We start from the raw sequence: 20,000 nt of genomic DNA, 5'->3' as shown, positions 1-20,000 counted from the left end.
ACTCGTCCGGTTTATATCTCTTATCTCTAGGTGGCTCTGTCTAGCGGCGCCATGGTTTGGTGAATTGTCGCATCGGCGGGGCTTAGGGGTAAAGGAATTGATGTAAGGAGGTGGCTAGAACCGATGTTTGGTTTGTCGTGTTCTGTTGACAGTGAGTCACACGCAGACGCAGGCGAGAAACGCTGAAACGGACCCAGTCCTGAGGAGTGGTGGTGCTGTTAAAGCCAGTTCCTTCAAGACCAGACCGCTCAATTACCGGCTTCAGTTAGAGTGGTAAAGTCCGCGGTAGTGGTCGCTCTATATGGTAGCCGTTAAGGTTACGCGAATCTCTCGGATAAGCAGTGGGGAGTGCCTTTAGAACGTTGTGGACGGTATACGAAGGTGACGCAGTCTTCGAAAACGCGTGTAGGGTACGTTAATTATCAAAACTGATTAAATATTGCAACCGCCAATTCATTCGGCTCAGTGACGAACTGTAGACGGAGTGATTACAACCGTGTTACACGTGCTCCCGAAGGTCGAGTGTCCAGTAAGACAGGGTTAGTGCGTTAAGGAGAGTAGGAAATGTTCGTTGATGCTTTTTAAAACAGACAAATAACGAATCAATAGATATGGATAGTGCCTAGACCTCCTACAATTTCGGAAGTGCTACAAGGTACATGTTTTGGGGATGTTTAGGGCGGCAGAAAACGAATCGAGCGGCGCTCTGATGGCCAGAAGCATCCAATCGTAACAGAGGCGGAAGAGTATCGTCTGTGTTTCGAGGCTGACCCATTTTCCGTTTCGCTTGCACCCGACACGTGCTCGTCACCGCCACTCCCATGGGGAAGGCAGGAATCGAATCTACTACACACCAAGTGGTGGGGAACCGGCGTTCTGTGGCTTGGTAATTATGTTGCCGACGCTGCGTGCGCATAAAATTCTTGAAGGTTTCTCGTTCATCCAACACCGAGCATACCAGCACATGCCACTGGCATGTTGAACGAAGGACGAAGGGCAGAACAGCGCGAGTGAGATTTCGCCAAACCCCTCTCAAGCCACATGCAGTCGGTGTTGGAGTGCTGTAGGGTGCTGTACGTTACATGTTGCTTATTAAAACCTCCTCGGTAGAACGAAACAGAGTGGATATTGGTTCTACAAAAAGTGCTGAATAGCGTGCTATTTGTGAGTTAATTTTTTTAGTAATTACTTCTCGCATGTTTAGTTTGTTGCAGATGATTCGCTTGAAGCGCGCTGTGAATGTGGAAAAAAGGAATCCGGTGTTACCGCCAACAAAAGGCCAGCAGCGACCCTGGGGAAGGTCGCGTAACTTTTTTCCCTTCTCTCTTGAGTGGCTCTAGTTCGTGAAAGTTAACGCTAAGAAACGTTGCTGAATGGCAAGTTACTTTTTAGTTTGGTGATGATTACGCTTGAGTGCACAGAGCTTTACTTGCGGACATTTAAAAGATAAGAAATTCGGCCTAACGTTGCGGTCAAAGTCCTGACGCTCACTTTCAGGCCTAGTTACCTATGCCGCTTGGGAAACTTGTGCCGTGTCATGAAATAATGCTGGCATGCATCCAACTACAAATACAAATTACATCATCCTCCGAACTATCAGGAAAAGCAAATGAAAATTATGTTTCAGATAAAACTGTATTAACTTTACTTTACCATCAGCCATTCCTTCTTACACTACACGCTAGAAAACGTATGCTCCATTCGCCCCAGCTGCTGTTTACTTAACGCGTCGAAATGGATCAGGTGGATGAACAACAACCGAAAACACCGAACCCTTCCCCAACCGACAGCGATCTAACCGTCGACGACAATCCACTGGAGATGAAGCTGCCATCCGGCAAAGGAATGGGAATGAATTTGACCAACGGATCTAGCGGAATGCGTGGTGGAAACGTAGAACGGTGCGGTTCGCCCTGGCAGCGTAAGCAACTTGTTGATGTGAAACCACACGGAAGCCTCGATCTGAGTAAGCTGGGCATGCGTCGTAACTCCAGCTACGGCAAGATGCCATCGGAGGCACCGGAGGCACGGGTACTCGTTATCTACACCGGTGGTACGATCGGTATGATGCGGAACGAGAAAAATGGTACGTTACTACCGATTAGCACCTCGTACTTCGGCCCCGTTTGCCTTCTTAATGCACACCCACCTTTACTTTTTTATATGTTTTGATTCGCCCGCGTGTTCTTATTTGCGCTCCCTGCTTCCGCCCCAACCAGCCCTGGAACCGAGGCCACTCGAGTTTGTGCGCAGAATACGTCAGTACCCCAACATGCACGATGATGTGTACGCAACGAAGCGGTACGGTCCAGCGAAAAACATGGCCCCGCTAGTGCTGCCGTACGTCGAAGGTCAACATCGGCGCATTCTGTACCAGATATCGGAGTACGAACCGTTGCTCGACTCATCCAACATGACCATCAGCGATTGGGTGCGCATTGCCACCGATATTCGTCAGTCGTACGAGTTCTTCGATGGGTTCGTTATTCTACATGGCACGGACACTCTGTCCTATACCGCGTCGGCCCTATCGTTCATGTTCGAGAATCTTGGCAAGACGATTATCATCACCGGCTCGCAGATACCGATCTTCGAGACGCGCACCGATGGCAAGGATAATTTCATGTCGGCGCTCATACTGGCCGGTAACTACGTTATACCGGAGGTGTGCATCTTCTTCAACAGCCGGCTGTTCCGGGGTAATCGGACGATCAAGGTGAGCAGCGAATCGCTGGACGCTTTCAATTCGCCGAATGCCGCTGCTCTGGCCAAGATGGGCATCAATGTGGAGGTCGACTATCGGGGTATCTTTCGGCCATGTACGGTCGACAAGTTCACCGTACATCTGCAGATGGATGAGAACGTGGGGCTGTTGCGGCTGTTCCCTAGCATCTCGGTGGCTACAGTGCACGCCTTCTTGCAAGCACCGATGCGCGGTGTAGTCCTCCAGACGTACGGGGCCGGTAATTTCCCCACCAACCGATTAGATCTAATCGCAGCGCTGCAGGAAGCAAGTGAACGCCAGGTGTTGATCGTAAACTGTACCCAATGCAGCGAAGGAGCGGTATGTGACCTCTACGAAACGGGCCGCCAGCTGCAGGATGTCGGTGTGATCCCGGGTTACGATATGACGCCCGAGGCCGCTCTCGCTAAACTATCATACGTGCTCAGCAAGCAAGAGTGGGATTGGGAAACGAAGCAGAAGGTAAATGAAGAATCACTTACCTATAGTGAAATACCACTAATAGTCTACAATCCCTCTTTTCTAGATGATGAAGAACAATCTGCGAGGAGAGCTGACCTGCGAGAAACCACCGGAAATGCAAGAATACGATTTGATCGATGCCGTCGCTCGAACACTTCACCTGACCTCGACAAAGGAACTGAGCCAACTCAAATCCTCACTGTTTCCGGCCATGGTCAACACAGCCGTACTTGCAGGCGATTTAACGAAGGTGGGTGCGGCTAATTTGGTATACCGGTTGTACTCCATCGACACCAGCTAAACACCAGGAACTCTTTATTTTTCAGCTAACAAACCTCAAAGGATACGGTGCGAACATGTCGGCCGAGAACTACGATCACCGGACGGCATTGCATGTGGCTTGCTGTGAGGGTAACATTGAAATGGTGGAGTATCTGCTGCAACATGGTGCGGCTGTCCACATTCGCGATCGCTACGATCGTACCCCGCTCGCGGATGCAATCATGCATGACCATCATCAGGCGATACGGTTGCTGATCAAGTGTGGTGCCCATCTGACTGGGTCCATCCGTGCCATCGGAGATAGTTTATGTGCCGCCGCGGCTCGGAATCAGTTGACACGCCTCGAATCTTATCGAATCGCCGGAGCGGACCTGTCGCAGGAAGATTCGACCGGCCGGACTGCGCTACACGTGGCCGCCATGTATGGTCACGTGGAAATGGTACAGTATTTGGTGAAAAACTACGCGGAAGTTAATGCGATCGATTACCTCGGTCTGACACCATTAGACTATGCGCTGAAGGTGAACTCCGACGCTGTTGTAAACGTGCTGAGCGAGCACGAGGCACGTCGAGGCGATGAGCTATCGTTTGAGACGATGGAGAAGAGACCACCGATAACGGAATCTTTCGATTGAATGGCCAAAGGCACACGCTTACGTACAGTCTACGTGTACGCTAGGTCACGAGTGTAATGTAAACAGTTTGTGATAATTGATAAGAAATAGAGATCTAATAAATAGCTGAACGATGCACAAAAACTAGAATGACTTGCTGAAAACCTCATCATCGCCCAGAACGGAAACAAACGAAAACAAACAAACTTTTAGTTTTTTTTTATTTCCATTTCTACCGTATAAAGCAAAGCTTGTACCATCTAAAGCTACTAACCCATATGTATAGACCCTCTAGGCTATGATCACGGACTAAACCTTTCTTTTCCTCGCCAACCGTACTACCTGCTGTACGAAACTTGCGATCGCACAGTCGGCATACGTCTTTTCGCAGCTTGTCTGCTGCCGTCCTACACGGATTGCCCGCTGGATTGCGGTACTAACAGTGAGGCTATCGAGCCAATCAGCGCGGGATAGCCCATCGACCGCCAGCTCGAGCTTACTGGCTCGGCCCTCGGCCACAGCGACGGTGGCCTCACGTACATACCAACACACGATCCGCTGAACGCAGGCCACCGTATCGATGTCGTGCTGCTCCATCGTACGATCGAGTGATCCGAGCAACGTCCAGACGAAATTTTCTTCTTCTACGACCCGTCCTCTGCCGTCCGAGTTGGCTGTGGGGAAAACGAAGGGTAACGAAGTATAAGTAACGCAGAGGCTGTGGTGGAAGCATATTGCAACCAAGTAAGCATTGCCGTGCTGTTCGCGGTCTAAATTTGGTCAAGCCAGCTCAAAGGAAATACGATGTGGACCGGTGATGAAGACAGCCGGCTTGCCGTGGAGGATGTGTGGCCAACACGTCCGGAGTCCTGCACGCTAACGTTCGTTGTGAAGTTCCTTCAGCTAAGCGTGGAGTATAAAGACCAAGATGTGTTTAAACTGTCGCTTCACTGCGGTTCGTCGTGCGTAGCCGCCATGGGAACGTTGGAGGAGCTGAACCAGGAAAAGTTGGGAAATGCTGTACGGTAAGTCGTACAATGGTGTGCCTAGGTCGCATCAACGAAAAGCAACTAGCATCCTTTTCGTTACAGCCTGCAAGGTGACGATTGTGGCAAGAACTTTCTGGAATTCCTCAACGAAAATACCATCGAGGTGTCACTGCGCAAGCAAGGACACGTCTTTGGTAGTGCCGTAATGAATCTTAGGGATACCAAATTGGCCCAGTCCGATTTGAGCCGCGAACAAGGGAAACCGATGGAAGTTGCATTCGCTTTGCATGGTCCAAACACTCCGGCTCCCATTGGAACAGTGCGTATGATACTGGAAACGTCGATGAATGAGGTGTCCTCCCCTCATTCATCACTGTCCGGTAACAGTGGTAGGAACAGTGCTGGTGAAACGAGTCTCATATACATTATAAACGACGCGGAACATGGTAACCCTTCAGGAAAGAACGCGATCACATGTGACAAGTGTAGCGGTCTACGATCCCCAGACGACGGTGGCTTCCAGTACGAGCTCATCGATGGCATCCTTCACGAGAAGACCATCAGCAGTACCGAGCAAGAGATAAGGCGTATCCAGCAAAAGGTCCGGACACTCGCGGTAGATGAGCTAATCGAGCAGCGCGATTCGTTTAGCCCTGATGGCCCAGATGGTCCGAGCGGACGTTGCTGTAACAAGTGTGGTGGCCTAACAATTACCGGCACTACTTGCGAAACGGTGGAACCCTCTGGCTATGGGGACTGCCGCCAAAACACCGTGGCTAATGCGCAACTCTGTAATCCTGGCATTAACAAGCTCCAACAAGGGATAAGTCGGTAAGAATTTGCTGTTGCCAGGGTAGTTGGTTGGATTAGGGATTAGGTTATTATGCTACACTCACTTCACCTACAGCTACTGCGAACGATGCAATGCGTGCCTCAGCTGGCTACCCGATTACTGTCGATGTCCCAAGTGTGGCTACAAGAAACCTCAAGCACCGCCTGGCACTGGGGAAGGTCGTTCGCGTGCACCGTGGTCCGGTGAAACCGCCAATCTACCAGACGACCGGATCTCGACGAGTTCTCTATCCGGCAGCACATTGATGCCTTCTCATTCCTGTCCGATGTGTCACCTTCGCCAGGGCCGGTGCGCCGATTGTGCAAAACAGGCACGTCCCATGCGGAGCGCTTCCTCAGACTCGGAGATACAGCATCATACGCAATCGATGGATAAGCGGCCCCAAACCCGTCACCGGAATCGCACACGAGCTCGCGCAGGCCATCGTACCATCCCGACCGTAGCCCGTTCCAGTCAGAACGAGCGGTTGGAACAGCTGCGAAAGGCATATCTCGATCCGGCAGCGCAAACCAAATGCTCTGCCACGAAACCATTGGCGCAGGATGGTGGAGAAACCGGTGCAAAACGGCCAACTACAACACAGATCCGTCACAGCTACAGAGCTTTCCTGCGTAAGGTGCGTGAACAGAACCGGAGTCGGTACTCTTATCGCTTTGGCAAGCGACCTCCGGGCATGGTGGCCGGTCATAAGGCGTGCATGAAGCAGGAAGAGCTGGTGCCGCCGCATATGGGATGGCGTTGGAACATCTCTACGCCGGGCATTGGGAAAATTCGACCCGGATGGCGCCCTGGAGCGGTACGCAAACCGATTATGCAGCTGATGCAACACTTTCTCAAGTGCTACCCATTGGATATCGTGCCGGTGTCTGCGAGGAAGTGCAGCAAGCTGTGTGATGCTGGTCATCCTGGGGATTCCTGTGACCAGTGTGCGAAGGATGCACAAAAACCGGTGCTTCAGATCACTAAGAAGCACGGCGAGTACTGCATCACCATGAACCCGCTGAAGGACGCGGAATCGCTGAAAACGGCCAAGGATCCCTTTCTACCCTGTAAACCGATCAAGTTTAAGCTGTCGAAGGATCCGCATCTGACCAAGCTGTACAAACTGCGTGAGTCGCTCAAGCAAAAATCGATGACTCTGTGTGGCTGTAAGGATCTGGAGAGCTGTGAGCATCAGACGAAGCGCGAGAAACAGCTGCTGGTGGCAGAGATACGCCGCGTGGCGAAAGTGTTGGGCCTCTCGCCCGAAACGACCGTCGCCGATGTGCCGAGTGGTAGCGAAAGTGACAACGATCTCGAGTTTACACCACAGTCCGCCATCGTACGGGGAGACTTCCCGAAACCCGACGTCGTGTTTGCGGAGACACAATACTACGAGCAGGACTATAGCATTCCCGCTGGCAAGTATCCGTACGGAAGGAAGCTGACTAAGGTCCCGACATTAGGGAAGCGGACTTTGGTAAAGTGTCCTGCTACCCCTGCGAAGACCACTGATCGGCCGGGTACTTCCAAAGGAGCCGCAAAAGGTGGTACTCCTGCCGAAGGATCATCGAAAGCGAAACCCGGTACTCAGGCTAAATCACAGGCCAAGGTCAAGGGCGATGTGCCTACCGCTAAAGCAACACCAGCTGGTAAGGCGGCTACCGTTGTGAACCAGCCCACGACTAAGGGATCAGCAGCACAGCGTAAGAGTACGGTTTCGAGTGGGAAATCCAGCGAGAAGAAAGACGCCACACCGTTGCCCAAGCTGACAACCCAGACCGGGAAGTCCTCCAAGAAGTAAGCTGCTACCACCAGCCCGTCTACAGCGTTCGAACGCTGGCAAGCTTAGCTTCTGTTTCGTTTTGTTCGTGAACCAGAACCTGCCTTGGTAGGCGTTTCAGCATTTCCGTGAGCCACTCACTCAGATTTGCAACAACCAATTTTCCTTCCCTTGCTTCCCACATGTCGTATATCTTTTGTAGCATTACGCATTTTTACGTCAGTTCGGGATAACGAAAATAGAAATTCACGTGTTCAGAACTCTCACACTGTCTGCTCAAATTCGTTTGTTAAAATTCTTTCCACCACCATTGTCGAGGACATGTCACAACTGTCGCACGTAAATTGAGGTACTGGCACTGCGAGACGCAACGAACGGCGAGTACCGTGACGTCACGATCGACGTCAGGCAACTAAATTTACTCCACTTTCACCGGGCACAAAGAGAGGTCGGCTGCATCGAGCACATCAAAACGAAACAGAAGCTGGTAAGCTTGCGATGGGGACGACGTAGAGTGTGCACCACCGGATATCCGGTACACCTAACCCTCACTTACCCTTGTTCTGCTGCTCACTTTCAGTGGTTCGTTGCGCCGCCTGACGCCAGCCACCCGCCGTCAGCATAGTGGGCCAGAACGATTGGGTGCCGTTGGAAAAGGTACGGGCGGCCGCACCGATCAGGGCGCCACCAAGCGTCAGCACACCGGCCACCGCCACCGCCCCGATGTTCACGTTCACCAACGGTGTACCCTGCCAATGAGACCGGAATGTATGGGGTCATTACACGCATGTCCGAGACCACCGGCAGAGCCAGAGACACCGATGATGTGCATCTGCAATCCATTGCCCCGCGCAGAATTCTGTTGCTACTGCCACTGCCACTGTAACTGTACCCCTGGTGGCGGCCATTGCTCGACCCAGTGTTGCTTACCTTAAGCACGGAATCCACCAAACCATTCATCGACTTCTGCACCGGTATCGACATGAACGGGATCGCGAAATTCAGCTCCACCTAGTTTCCGGTGACGATTTGAAAACAAAAACCAAATTAATCCGTTACCCAGAAACACATACACACACTCAGGGGATGCAATAAATCGGAAGTTTTGTGTCATCTTACATCGATGCTGCTGTCCGTCGTTTGGAAGGAGATGAATCGGGGTTCACGGGCTAGTTTGGAGGTCCGGTGGGCCTGCCGCTTCGGTCGTACGGTCGTCGTTGCGTACTCCAGCGTGTAGAATCGCTCGTCCTCTCGCAGCAGCGCCCCGTAGCCCGTTCTAGTCCATCCAGTTTCGTTCGCCATTCGACCAGCGATGTCCGAAGGTCCGGCGAAGGCGCGGGGTGCCTGCTCGGACAGCAGCACTACCAGAGGCAGGATCGAAACCGTCAACATCATCGCCGTCACAACGCACCGATCGGTTCCAGTGCAATTGGCAAACTGTGGCACATTGCGCAAATTGCAACGCCGTTTGGCTCACTGCCGCAGGCTCGTGTCCCCGTTTCCGACGAATTCAAGCCAAGGTTCGCATCCGCGGTGCATTCCTTTGGCGGTGGGTTGCTTTGATGGGAGTTTAGGTAACAGACAATCGCACCGATTCGATCCCGTATCCTCTTGTGACGCCTTCCCTTGCCAGCCATTGCGAGGGCAATGACAATTGCGCGGAAGATGAATCGCTCCATGGGTTCGCCCGAAGCGCGAAGCCCCACATTGCTCATCGTCCGTTGAAAGTAGAGCAATGCGTTGGCGCATGTTAGAAGGTGGGGATCGAGAAGATTATACAATCGAAGAGAAAAAAAAGGTTTTACATTGGATCACCAGCATAACAGGCAAGATAGCATCACGATCAGTGGCGTGAAGAAGAAAGGTACAGCGATGCGACAAACTGCAAATCCTCTTTGCATTTCTTTGTTAACAAACATTTGAAAACAAATTTGTCAAAACAATAATCGAAGATTGTAGCATTGCCGGGCATTGCAGTTGGCCTTGGACTAGCTGGTGGCACAAATTTTCCGCTTTTACACGGGTCATTTGTGCAGAATTTCACTCCGTAAGTTATACGCAGCATAAGCAGCATAAATGCCTTCTTTGCAACATAATGGTAGAATAGTTCATGGTTTGTAGTTGAGTTGGATTTCGAAATTGAAAGTCGGTGAAATGGAAAGGGCGTCTTGAGGTGACACAGTTGTCACGCACCGTCCGTTGTACAGTAGTCATTGCGTCATGAAAGAACTATTTAAATGATGCAACTTAGTGGCGCAAGCGAGATATGATAGGAGACCATTTCTAGCGAAAGTAACATTAACATAGGTATTCATAATGTTCACTAATAAGCATGCAATCTGTCTGTGGCTTGTTTTTTGTGTAGTATTAATTTTATACACGATTAATAACCATTAAATAATATGTTTCAGAACACATTTGTCTCTTATTACCACGTGTACTATTGGAAGGAATATCTTCTTCAACATAAATTCAACATCAAATCGTATTGATATGAAATTGGCAAAGGGAACTAACTTTGCTTTACATTTCGTTGGTTAGCAAAATATGAAATCCATCCTACATTTACTCGCAAATTTCACCAAACATACACTCCACGCACCAAACATATGACTAACAACGAATTTTCCCCCTAAAAACAAATTACCGATCGACTGCTCAAGCAGAGGAAAGAGAAAGGTATTTCGCGGCGGAAGCGGAAAAGTGAAAAATGTCCGCCGATTGTCAAAAAGCTGGCGCTGTCTCGGTACGTTAGCTTGCGCAATGTCCCTTACGTCCGACCGGCGCTTGCTACGTACGCTTGCCGTCGTTGCGGTTGCGCCAGAATGAGCCGAAAAGCAGGCGAATTATCAACATTACACATACACACGCCCAACGAGAGTGACAAGATGTCTGCGGCACGGGAACCATGTTCAACGTGGAGGATGGGCACGGTGTGTGACATGAAGGTTGAAAGCAACGCACCATGTCGCAGGCGCAGGCGGTGATCGCGAAGGCGAAGATCGTGGTAATGATGTCTATAATGCCACACTCGGCGATCACGGGCTCCGGCAACACAAGGGGTCTGCAGACACTTCCGACGCCGGCTTCCTCCATTTGCTTCTGGTTGGCCCATTAAGTGGCCAAGTGCGGCACGCATGCTTACCTCCAAGTACGCCACGACCTGGCACAACCACCACCAATCTCGGGCTGAATGGAACCAACATTTCACGCTACAGAGCATTTCTTTTGTGTGCACCGGGTGCTGTTCAAGTTTGCACGATTGGTAGGAGGTAGTTAGTGGTTTGAAGGAAAGGAGGAAGATGCCGAGCACCGAGGGGCATAACAAAAAATGTCGCAAAACCACCTTCCCCACTTCCTCGCACCAAAGATGACAATTGTGTTTGGTCTCTCTGAAGATGTTCGTCATTGGACTGGAGCTCACAGAGCCAGCCACCTTTGGCCACTAATTCTATTATGCATTGTTTAGACGTACCCACCTGCCATCCAGTTACGATTCCGGTGGCTCCAGCTCAAGCAGCAGGAGCAGCCCATTCGGATGGTCGGGTATAAATGATGAGTTATGCTGCCAGAAGGATTCATTTCAGTTCGATCGTTCGTTTCGGTAACATAGAAAGTGAAGTAGTAAAAGACAAGTGAACTCATCATGCATTCCAGTACAGCATTCTTTGTAGCTTGCCTCGCCCTAGCGGTTATCAGTGTACAGTGTGTTGTTGCACAAAGGTAAGAGCCCGCTGTGTGATCTTAGGAAGAACGTGATCGCTACAGTGTCCGCTACGGTCCCTCTCTGATCCCTCGAATCAAAACCCTCAATCCACACAGTAACCCCTGGCGTCGTCAAAATGATACCTATGCAGCGGAAACAGCAAACGATCGCAGCCAGCGGCTCGGTCTGACCACCGGTTATGGTGGTGTGAATGGTTACGGCTACTCCGGAACCGGGCTCGGTACCTACACTCCGCTAAAGATTGATCTTGGTGGCGTTGTGCTCGGTACACTGGTCGGTATCGGGGCGCTTCTGCTGCTACCGAAGCTGGTGAACGTGTTCGGTGGTGGGTACGGAACCGGTGGCCACTACCGTAGCGCTGACGGTGATCCAACGGGTATCAGCGAGCTGATGAACAAGGTCGACGACTATCTGGCCCAGAACAATATCGATTCGGGTGCGTGCTTGCAGAAGGGCGTCTGCAGTTATATCCGCTCCTCTGACTATCATGCTCAGGTCGGAACGGCCGATCAAATCGAACACATGATCCTTGCCCTGTCGGAGTAAGTGTAGGGATAGTGTAGGGCTACGGAAAGGAGCGTTTGATTTAACCGGGCACATCTCTCTCCCGCAGGAACTCCATCATCGATTACATGCTCGATGGAACGGCCATCAAGGAAGCAATCAAGAATGGTAAAATGCAGACGGCTCGTTCGTGCGATGAAATGTACGCGTCCTGCCCGCTCGATCGTCAGTCTACGCTGAAGCTCTTCAAGAAGATGTTCCCCATCGGGAACTAAGCATTGGTAACACCGTCCTGGCGTTCCATGTACACCTATGTCACACGCTCACGCGCTGCTGCTTCTACTCACACACGTTCGAAGGTTCACCAAGGAACAGCATGGAGCATGTTGGCATTGCGCTTAGAGCTATTAATAAGAAAACCTTCACCAGGTATCTACTGAGGCGACAACAACAAGGGGATAAATACAAACGTTGGGATCCATGGTCAGTAACCGGTGAACCTTGGAAGGTGTGTGATGGGAATGCAAACAACGAGCGAACAACAAGAACGTGACGTAGGTGTACAGGACCAATGGCGGGGAGGCGAATCAGCAACACATCAGGGAACATAAACTCGCATGAAATAAGAGAACGATCGAAGCAACCAACGGCAAAGCGGTGTGCGAAGCTACGGGAACCACTAGGAGCATACTATGAAACGGGATCAATTTTGTTCATATTCTTATTTCATTATCTTTACACACGCCCATATGTGTGTGCGTGTATTTTTAATTTTGTATTTGTGCAGATGGCGTTAAGCTGTAAATAATTATATACGACTTTCAATCGCATAAATGCGCAATAAAAATGACGAAAAAAAATCGAAAAAACTTCAGAAAGACGGCAAAACAACTGTGTTGAGTTTCTGTTTGGAGCCACCCACCACACTGGCCGTTAAACTTTGTTTGATTTTCTGGTAGGTTGTTTGGAGACGTGCAAGGTCAGCTGTGAAGGCAGATTCGTGTCGTTCCTTGTCGCGTAGTATTAGGACAACATCACCTTGCTGTTATTGTGAGGAGACATTTACGATGTGGTTACGCAGGGATTCCAAAACGGAAAGACCTTTTATCCCTTTGAAATAAAATGTACGAAATGGTGGCAAGTTTAGGGTTGGTTTCTCTGGACATTCAGATGATTTTGGAAATTCCGCTCTTCTTTTCTTAACTGAAACTACCTGAAGCCTACTGAATCTGCTACTATATCTACAAGAAAAACGTCCTAAAGCTTTAGTGAGATGAATGAAAAGTAAAATTCTTCAGAAAGCCAGCAAAATCAATTTGTTTCGAAACTAATCATAAATGTGTGCATGTTCTTTCCATTTAAATTGAAGCCTTTTATGAAAGAAAATGGCATGGCTGTTAAGTCGATCAAAATAAATTATGTTGAACACCATTTTGTTTTAAACTTTAAAAATCTAGAGGTTATGTTTCCATTTTTCTGGCATCATGCTTTTGCATTGGCGATGCAAATGATATTTTTTTTCCGCATGCACATTTTATGCTCTTCTTACGCTCTAAGGTCTTATGTCAGTTAATTACGACTCTATTGTTTAAAAATCGTGTTCTCTAGTTATTGCCAGCATCGTAGGAGAATGCACACGTTTTTCATGCTGACCATCGCATGAACCGGGTACAGAACAGAGCACAACGATCACACAATCGCTCTAATCGATGTATTCGGCTCTTGTACTTTCCCCCTCTATCAAGAACGATGGGGCGATCGTCCGCTTCGATGTACGGATCCGTGTCGCCAAATGCCAAACGAGCGAATGGTTGTCGTTGTCATTTTAAAAATAAAATCCCCCCACCAAGGGTTCAGGCAACCTTCTTTCCCTCTCTAAACAACTCTTTACGGCGCGTCGATTGTATCATCATTGTTTATCGATCGCCAGGGAGGAAGTGGAAGACAATGCCACAAGGTACCACATCGCACCGGGTGAGAGATCGATCACCACCGCCTCGGACCATCACCGATCGCTTCCCTTGACAGTGACAGTGACAGAGGAGCCACCCGTGTCCCCGTTGGCGGAAATACGTGGTTGAAGAAGAATTGAAGGTCTGAGCACTAGCCGTTTAATCATCCGGTGATGATTTATTCAACGAAAATCTCTTATTGCCCATACACAGGCAGGCGTGTTGCTAATCTGCATGTTAGTCATTGTTTTAGCGCTGCCTTGGTGGATGCGTGTACCTGCCCAATGCTTTGCAGCACTAGCCGAAACGGTCGATGAAACAACGCCACAACAACCTGCGATGCGTCTGAGTGATGCGACTATATTTAAACAAAACTCATCGCACCAGCTGGCCACCTGCCGTTCGTCTCGGTTCTCCTTGACTAATCGAACCGTTTTGAAAATGGACGCTGCCGATGACGTGTTCAGATCTCTTCAATTGCATACACACACACACTCATGTAGCTTCCGCTTTCATTTCGTGCATTTGTAAACAGTTTCATGTAGCTAGGTTCTATAGTAAATCGGATTTAAGCTGATGACCCGACTACATTGTAGCTCATTGTAACCACGGTGGCCAGTCAGTGGCGCACCATAAAGCATAAAGCATGAAGCATTCCGTAGCATTCGATTAAAGGTAAAAAACTAACATAGAGAGAGAGAGTTGGAATCAAATACTTTGTAGTGAGAAAGTATCTGGCCTGCTATGCTACTCCTGCTTTTTTTTCGTTTCCATCACTCGTATACCATGCGCCTCCATCAGGCGAGAATACTAATAAATGTGCTGTTCACCTTCAGCGACACATTCCACGCTCGTTCGGTGGTGGTGAGAATTATTTAGGGTCCATGATTCAAACCCTCTGCCACGCCACGGCAAACGGCAAATGCGCAGTTCGCTAACAGACGTAAGCGTCGTTCGCGCCAAGCGTCAAACCAAACAAAGCAGCCCGTTCCGGTTGCTGGACGAAAGCAACGGCGGTGCTGCTGCGCCGAAAAGAAGGACTGTCGGGGTCACCTCGGGAAAGTGATGGCCACACCTCGACGTGAATCACTTTCATCTCTTGGAGAAAACGGATTTGGAATCGAAGCGCGCTTCGCGGCATTCGCTGTGGTTTTGCGATATTGCTCCAATTCGGTTGGCATTTTTTTTTTGGCTAAATTTAGAACTCTGGCCGGTGGAAATCGTGGAGCGTGCTCGTGCGAGTGTTATTGCGCCAATCTATTCAGAACCAGAGGTAAGGGATCGGAGTGGCGAGAGCTAATGATGGAATTCGCCTGTGATTGACCTCACCCCTCCCAATTCCAGGGTTACGGCTGAGTGGGAGTTGTTGAAAGAAAAGGACTCTGCGTTGTGGTGTTGTTTTGGACATATTTTTGATATCTTACATTTGGGATCGATGTTCAACAATCCATTCCGTAAATCTGAAACGTCCGATTTTAATGACGTCCCCAGTGACCTCCGCTTTTTGCTGATAAAACAATAAATGGATCGTACCAACAGTCATGTCGGTTCATGATTGTATCGTATCTGCGAATTGCTTTGGCGGTGGTTTGTTTAAAGTTCGAGCTTCGAGCGCGAAATAGCCGCTGAATGAAAACATTCCCAGTGAGAGGAAGCGCCGCGCATCTCGCAGCCCGCCCGCTACGTTGAGATAATATTTTTGAGTAAACCATTGCCAGGAGGAGAAACGTGGTACAGATTGGGTGTAATGTTTTCTTTTTTCTTCTTTTTCTCGAGTGAGAAAGAGAGACAGGGAGAAAACTGAATAACCAGCAGCCCTGCAAATCACATGTCTGCGATCGTGTGCAAAATGCTCTTGCAGTGCAGTTGCCTTCCCCCGGCATCGTTGCACCGGCATGGCCCATCACGCCATCAAAATGGCGGTAAATTATAGTTGTTCAACCAACATGCTGTGTGCTGGATATTTTAAGGTTTTGTGGGCAAGATTTTTGGCGAAGACACGGTAGTTTATTACAATAATAAATGACACCTTGGAATGTTAGAACCGAGTAAAGAGAACATTCGAATCAAAAAGAGAATCTATTAAATAAAGTTACTCAATACTACACCATGAATTGAATGTATAATAACTTCTGTATGACATCGAAGTAGCAGGGACAGTGACTTCTGTAAGCAACAGGAATACTCGGAATGCAGATTCTCTAGCGAGTATCTCTGCTGTTTGGCGTTCAAATTTATGTGTAAATATTCATTTAACTGCTTTCTTTCGACTACAGTTATAACGTCAAGCTCTACTAATCTTGATTGCTTTGCGCACAAGTGTCCATGTCACCCTTTCACCGTGGGGACTTTAAACAGAGGACCGGTACAATAGGTGCGGTCATCGTCAGCCACACACGCCACCCTAAATTGGCTGCAAACGGCGCGTCTCGTGCCACCTGCGATGATGAGACTGCGGGTGCTGTTGCGTTTGCTCCCTCCCCTACGTTACTCCCTCGGTGAGTGGCCCTATTACTGTCAGCTTGGAATTAGGCACAAGAACGCTGTGTCCTTGTGTCACATTTGTATGTTTTCTCGGAATGATTTGTCACGCCGTATACCTGTACTGGTGCCTGTACTAACTCCATTCACCATCCGCCTGAAACAGAAGCCACGTTGAATGGCATTCGCAGTGGTGTGTGGCGTGTTTGCGCGAAAAAGCGAAAATTCTTTCCACGGCGCGTTCGCGCCCACACGCTCTCGATCCTGTGCGCGCATGACGTCATACCAGGCGAAGGCGATCGAGGACCAGTGATGCGCATGCGTCCATCCTGCCAATCCGCGCCACGCGCCCCGCTCGATCCTTCTACCGCACGTCTAGCATCCGGGAATGGTGATGTCGCGATCTATTTTCCCTCGTCTGCCTCTGGCAGCGGGCCAGCGCATCGTGGGTTGCGTGTATATCGCAGGTTGGTTCGGATCGGTGGTTCGCTCATCAACATCGTGCGGGTACAACTTCACTCTCATCCACTGGCAGCGAGCTCAGAAACACTTCGACCAGCAACCAGTGCGCACGCAACAGCCAGCCAGTGCACAGTTCCGAACAGCAGCAGCAGCAGCAGCAGCAGCAGCAGACAGGCAGTGATAGCCGATATCTTCACGTGAGGTGCTACAGTCTGCAACGATGGTTTACGAAAGCGACTTCTACACCACGCGCCGTGTGGGCTCGACCTACACCCGGCCGACGATCTCCTCGTACACCGTGACGGTAAGAGCGCTACACCTTGCGTCGAACAGCCCAAGCCCCAGCCGGGAAAGGCGGAAGGCGGTTCCCCAGTGCGATCGGACGAATCCCACTTTTCGACCACTTGCGTTCCCATTTTCTCCACCTTCTTGGGTAACTGACGGCTCGGAGACGGGAGCTCGCATTGTAAGCGCACTAAGACTCGCAAAAGCAAAGGAACGAAATCCACGAACAGCTGGAGCCCTTTTGCTGAGCTCCACCAACCAGCCAGTCGTCACAATGTTACCCTTTCCTTCTATTGTCCTCGTCCTCGTCCTTACCTTCAATGTACCGCTCGTGAAGGTCGTCGTAGCGTTTGTGAGTTGTGTAACGTTCGTGCGCAAAACGGCAAGTCAGTGTTTTGTTGGATTGATAAAGGACGAATCGAAAGTGACAGTTTAGCGAGAGTGACTTCGCTCCTCCGTAGTTGTTATGCAATGGTTTTTGGTCATGAACTTGGTACCGATGGCACAGTGCGAGTGACATAATGATCTCGGAGGAAATTGAAATGACAAAGTGAATCTGAATCTCGCAACTTCTTGATTGCGAGCCCAGTTCTGAAGGTTCAAAGTTCAGTTTTGGTGCCCAACGGGAAGATGGACTCTGTGACGTTCTGTGGTTAGGAAGATCCACCTCGATCATGATGGACACTGATGTGCGTATGACACCGAGCGTGTGTGTGTGTGTGTGTGTGTGTGAGTGGGTGAACACGAAAATAGAAAATTGATCCGCGCATGGAAGCTTAAAATTAGAATGGTTCAACGGATTCGCCTCGTTTTCGAAGGAACGTTACACAGCCAACCGCAAACACTATGCGACACACTTCCCGGAATGCACTCTCTCCCGCCCGTCGATTTTGGTCTTTCACTCTGAGCATCCTTCTGTCCCGCATCTCCATGCAGAAAGGATGTTGGAATCACCTTTCCATCAGACACCTCCACTGCTTTGTCTTTCCTACTTCGTTTCTATCGCTTCTTTTCTTATCTTTTATCCCTTAATTCATTTGCTTTTCTCCGAGGCACATTACATTAGGCCAAGCGTTCGAAATTGGCGCTCACCTAAATCACGCGATCCCAATCCTAATGTTTTTTCGCTAAAAAACCAAACCATGCCACAAAACGCTAGCAAATCAAGGTGTGAAGCGCCAAATTCGAAAACAAAAGAAGGGAGCCACTTGACTCGAAGAAACCAACAAACACGCATCTAAAAATGTGAAACAATCCTCGAGCCACTAGCGAGGAGGCTGTGAGCGGTGGCAACCCAATTGGAGCATAAACCGAACCGTGGCTGGCTGGCAAAATGGTTGCTAATGGTGTACGAAACCACTGTACCTGCCAGGAGTTGTAAATTTCCTACTTTTTGCTTTCCTGTTTGTTGTGCGTTCTCTATGTCTCCCTGTCCTTAAACTTCATTTCTGTACACTTTTTTGTAAAATAAAACCGTAAATAGTTTTGTAAATATTTTAAATACAATTTCCCAAAAGATGCTTTGGGCTAATGAGTTAGAACGAATTGGTCAAGAACACAACACAACTTAGTACATGCAACTCCACGACAACCGAACGAAATGCCACCCAGAAAAGAAGACGAGTTTGTTTCACATTAATGATCGCCCCCGAGTTAATTTATTTGGGGTTGCTCCATTCTGATTAACTACCAAGATGCCTTCGAGAGAGGCAGGCCAACAGATGTGCTTGGTCCCAAAAGTCTAAATTAGTACAAACTCCAAACGCGCTTCTGCTCACCGCGCTACCATCCCGATGGTTCGATCACTTCGCTTCGTGGATTTTATTGCCAAGAAATTGAGACATCGCTCGGGAACAGATATCACGAATACCGCTACTCGGAGCAATACCGCTACACGGACACAGACCAAACATTGTGGGGTGGAATTCGCATGCCGCAATAATATCACATTCTACGACGCAGCGCCACGTCGTGAGATGATCCTCCGCACATCTCGCAGTGAGACGGGGTTCTCCCCCAGACCAGACACGTCGTAAATTGGGTGCTAAACGGGTGTGAAAAGCATGAAAATCGTAGTCGGTTGCGTCTGGCGCCTGGGAAAACCCACTACAGCTTGTAGTAGAATGGGAAGCGCCGTCTAGAGTCTACTGTGCTCGGCATTGAGGCCGAAGACGCACACGGCCTCTGGCTATAAATTAGACAGCATCTTTCGACGAATCTGCAGAGAGAGAGGTGAATGATTTGTAGAATTCACTTTGTAGTAGTAGTAAAAAGTATCTGTGGCAAATCCACCAGTTGATCCGGTTTGTTCGGGTCATTGCTAGCTCTCATGCACGGTGTATCGAGGTAAATGCCGGAAATGAGTTCGCAAATCTCGTGCTAAAGCTAATCCCTACCCCTTACCCTTCTCTTCAGACTCGCACACACACACACACTCTCGGCGCAGCGTGTCTCGAGCAGTATGGGTGGCTAATTTTAACCGAGCGCACAGATCGCTTCAGCGGATCATCGAGGAAGGTTGACCAATGCGCCACGATTTTATGTGAGCTCGTTTGGTGTGCTCACACACCTCTATATTGTGTTTCAAAATAGGGAAACACGAAATGGAAACCCCAAAAAAGAATAAGTTACTCCACCGAAAGCCTGTAACGAGGCGCTGGCTGCGTACTTACAAGTTACACAGGGCACATGACAGAAAGCCAGGGTCAGGTTCAATGCCTGCTAGATAGAAGTGTCGCAGAGCTATGTTGGCCGACGTTTTGCGCCCTCTCACTTGCGATGGGGTTGGTAAAGGCGCGACTAAATATAGCTCTATCGTCTCGGTTGGCCCCATGAGGTGCATCAAAATTATGACATAATTTATGGGCAAGATGGCGCCGACCAT

At 49.5% G+C, this 20,000-nt stretch overlaps 4 protein-coding genes across 11 annotated transcripts in view; 3 read left to right on the top strand and 1 right to left on the bottom strand.

The window, feature by feature from the left end:
* The window catches only part of LOC125951134 (uncharacterized protein CG45076-like), a 271,537-nt gene that overhangs the window by 234,720 nt on the left and 16,817 nt on the right, over positions 1 to 20,000 (top strand). For 2 of the 4 annotated variants that reach the window (XM_049679744.1, XM_049679743.1), the window contains exon 1: positions 16,828 to 17,135. In XM_049679744.1, the coding sequence (XP_049535701.1) occupies positions 17,052 to 17,135 (84 nt within the window). In that variant the 5' untranslated portion in view covers positions 16,828 to 17,051. Of the gene's footprint in view, positions 1 to 16,827; positions 17,136 to 20,000 lie in introns of those variants that run through there. The other 2 variants (XM_049679742.1, XM_049679745.1) reach the window with 2 other exon arrangements.
* LOC125951126 (L-asparaginase-like) lies at positions 20 to 4,234 on the top strand. 5 transcript variants are annotated; one of them, XM_049679733.1, is made up of 5 exons: positions 20 to 88; positions 1,686 to 2,086; positions 2,220 to 3,205; positions 3,270 to 3,455; positions 3,532 to 4,234. In XM_049679733.1, exons 2-5 carry the CDS (start codon positions 1,735 to 1,737, stop codon positions 4,120 to 4,122), a joined length of 2,115 nt encoding a protein of 704 aa, XP_049535690.1. In that variant the 5' UTR covers positions 20 to 88; positions 1,686 to 1,734; the 3' UTR covers positions 4,123 to 4,234. The 5 variants fall into 5 exon arrangements, with proteins under 5 accessions (XP_049535690.1, XP_049535686.1, XP_049535688.1 ...); XM_049679729.1 differs by lacking the exon at positions 20 to 88 and adding an exon at positions 266 to 410; XM_049679731.1 differs by lacking the exon at positions 20 to 88 and adding an exon at positions 370 to 381.
* LOC125951077 (uncharacterized) lies at positions 8,282 to 9,097 on the bottom strand. The gene is made up of 2 exons (XM_049679606.1): positions 8,825 to 9,097; positions 8,282 to 8,716 (listed from the first exon to the last, which is right to left on the bottom strand). The coding sequence occupies exons 1-2, from the start codon at positions 9,095 to 9,097 to the stop codon at positions 8,282 to 8,284; spliced, it is 708 nt and encodes a 235-aa protein (XP_049535563.1).
* Positions 10,671 to 12,211, top strand: LOC125951072 (uncharacterized). Its single transcript, XM_049679596.1, has 3 exons — positions 10,671 to 10,810; positions 11,528 to 11,974; positions 12,046 to 12,211. The coding sequence occupies exons 1-3, from the start codon at positions 10,671 to 10,673 to the stop codon at positions 12,209 to 12,211; spliced, it is 753 nt and encodes a 250-aa protein (XP_049535553.1).

The sequence above is a fragment of the Anopheles darlingi genome, chromosome 2 (genome assembly GCF_943734745.1).
Source record: "Anopheles darlingi chromosome 2, idAnoDarlMG_H_01, whole genome shotgun sequence".
Classification (NCBI taxonomy): Eukaryota; Metazoa; Arthropoda; class Insecta; order Diptera; family Culicidae; genus Anopheles; species Anopheles darlingi.
Note: the sequence above shows the minus strand (reverse complement) of the source record. Positions and strands in the feature narration are given on the sequence as shown.

Excerpts from the sequence above, each read along its gene's own strand:
- LOC125951077 (XM_049679606.1), bottom strand. The coding sequence starts at position 9,097 with ATGTTGACGGTTTCGATCCTGCCTCTGGTAGTGCTGCTGTCCGAGCAG. Across the intron at positions 8,717-8,824 it reads CGACGGACAGCAGCATCGAT|GTGGAGCTGAATTTCGCGAT; the intron begins GTAAGATGACAC and ends ACCGGAAACTAG.
- LOC125951126 (XM_049679733.1), top strand. The coding sequence starts at position 1,735 with ATGGATCAGGTGGATGAACAACAACCGAAAACACCGAACCCTTCCCCA. Across the intron at positions 3,206-3,269 it reads ATTGGGAAACGAAGCAGAAG|ATGATGAAGAACAATCTGCG; the intron begins GTAAATGAAGAA and ends CCTCTTTTCTAG. Across the intron at positions 3,456-3,531 it reads TTGCAGGCGATTTAACGAAG|CTAACAAACCTCAAAGGATA; the intron begins GTGGGTGCGGCT and ends TTTATTTTTCAG.
- LOC125951072 (XM_049679596.1), top strand. The coding sequence starts at position 10,671 with ATGTCGCAGGCGCAGGCGGTGATCGCGAAGGCGAAGATCGTGGTAATG. Across the intron at positions 10,811-11,527 it reads GCTTCCTCCATTTGCTTCTG|TAACCCCTGGCGTCGTCAAA; the intron begins GTTGGCCCATTA and ends CAATCCACACAG. Across the intron at positions 11,975-12,045 it reads ATGATCCTTGCCCTGTCGGA|GAACTCCATCATCGATTACA; the intron begins GTAAGTGTAGGG and ends TCTCTCCCGCAG.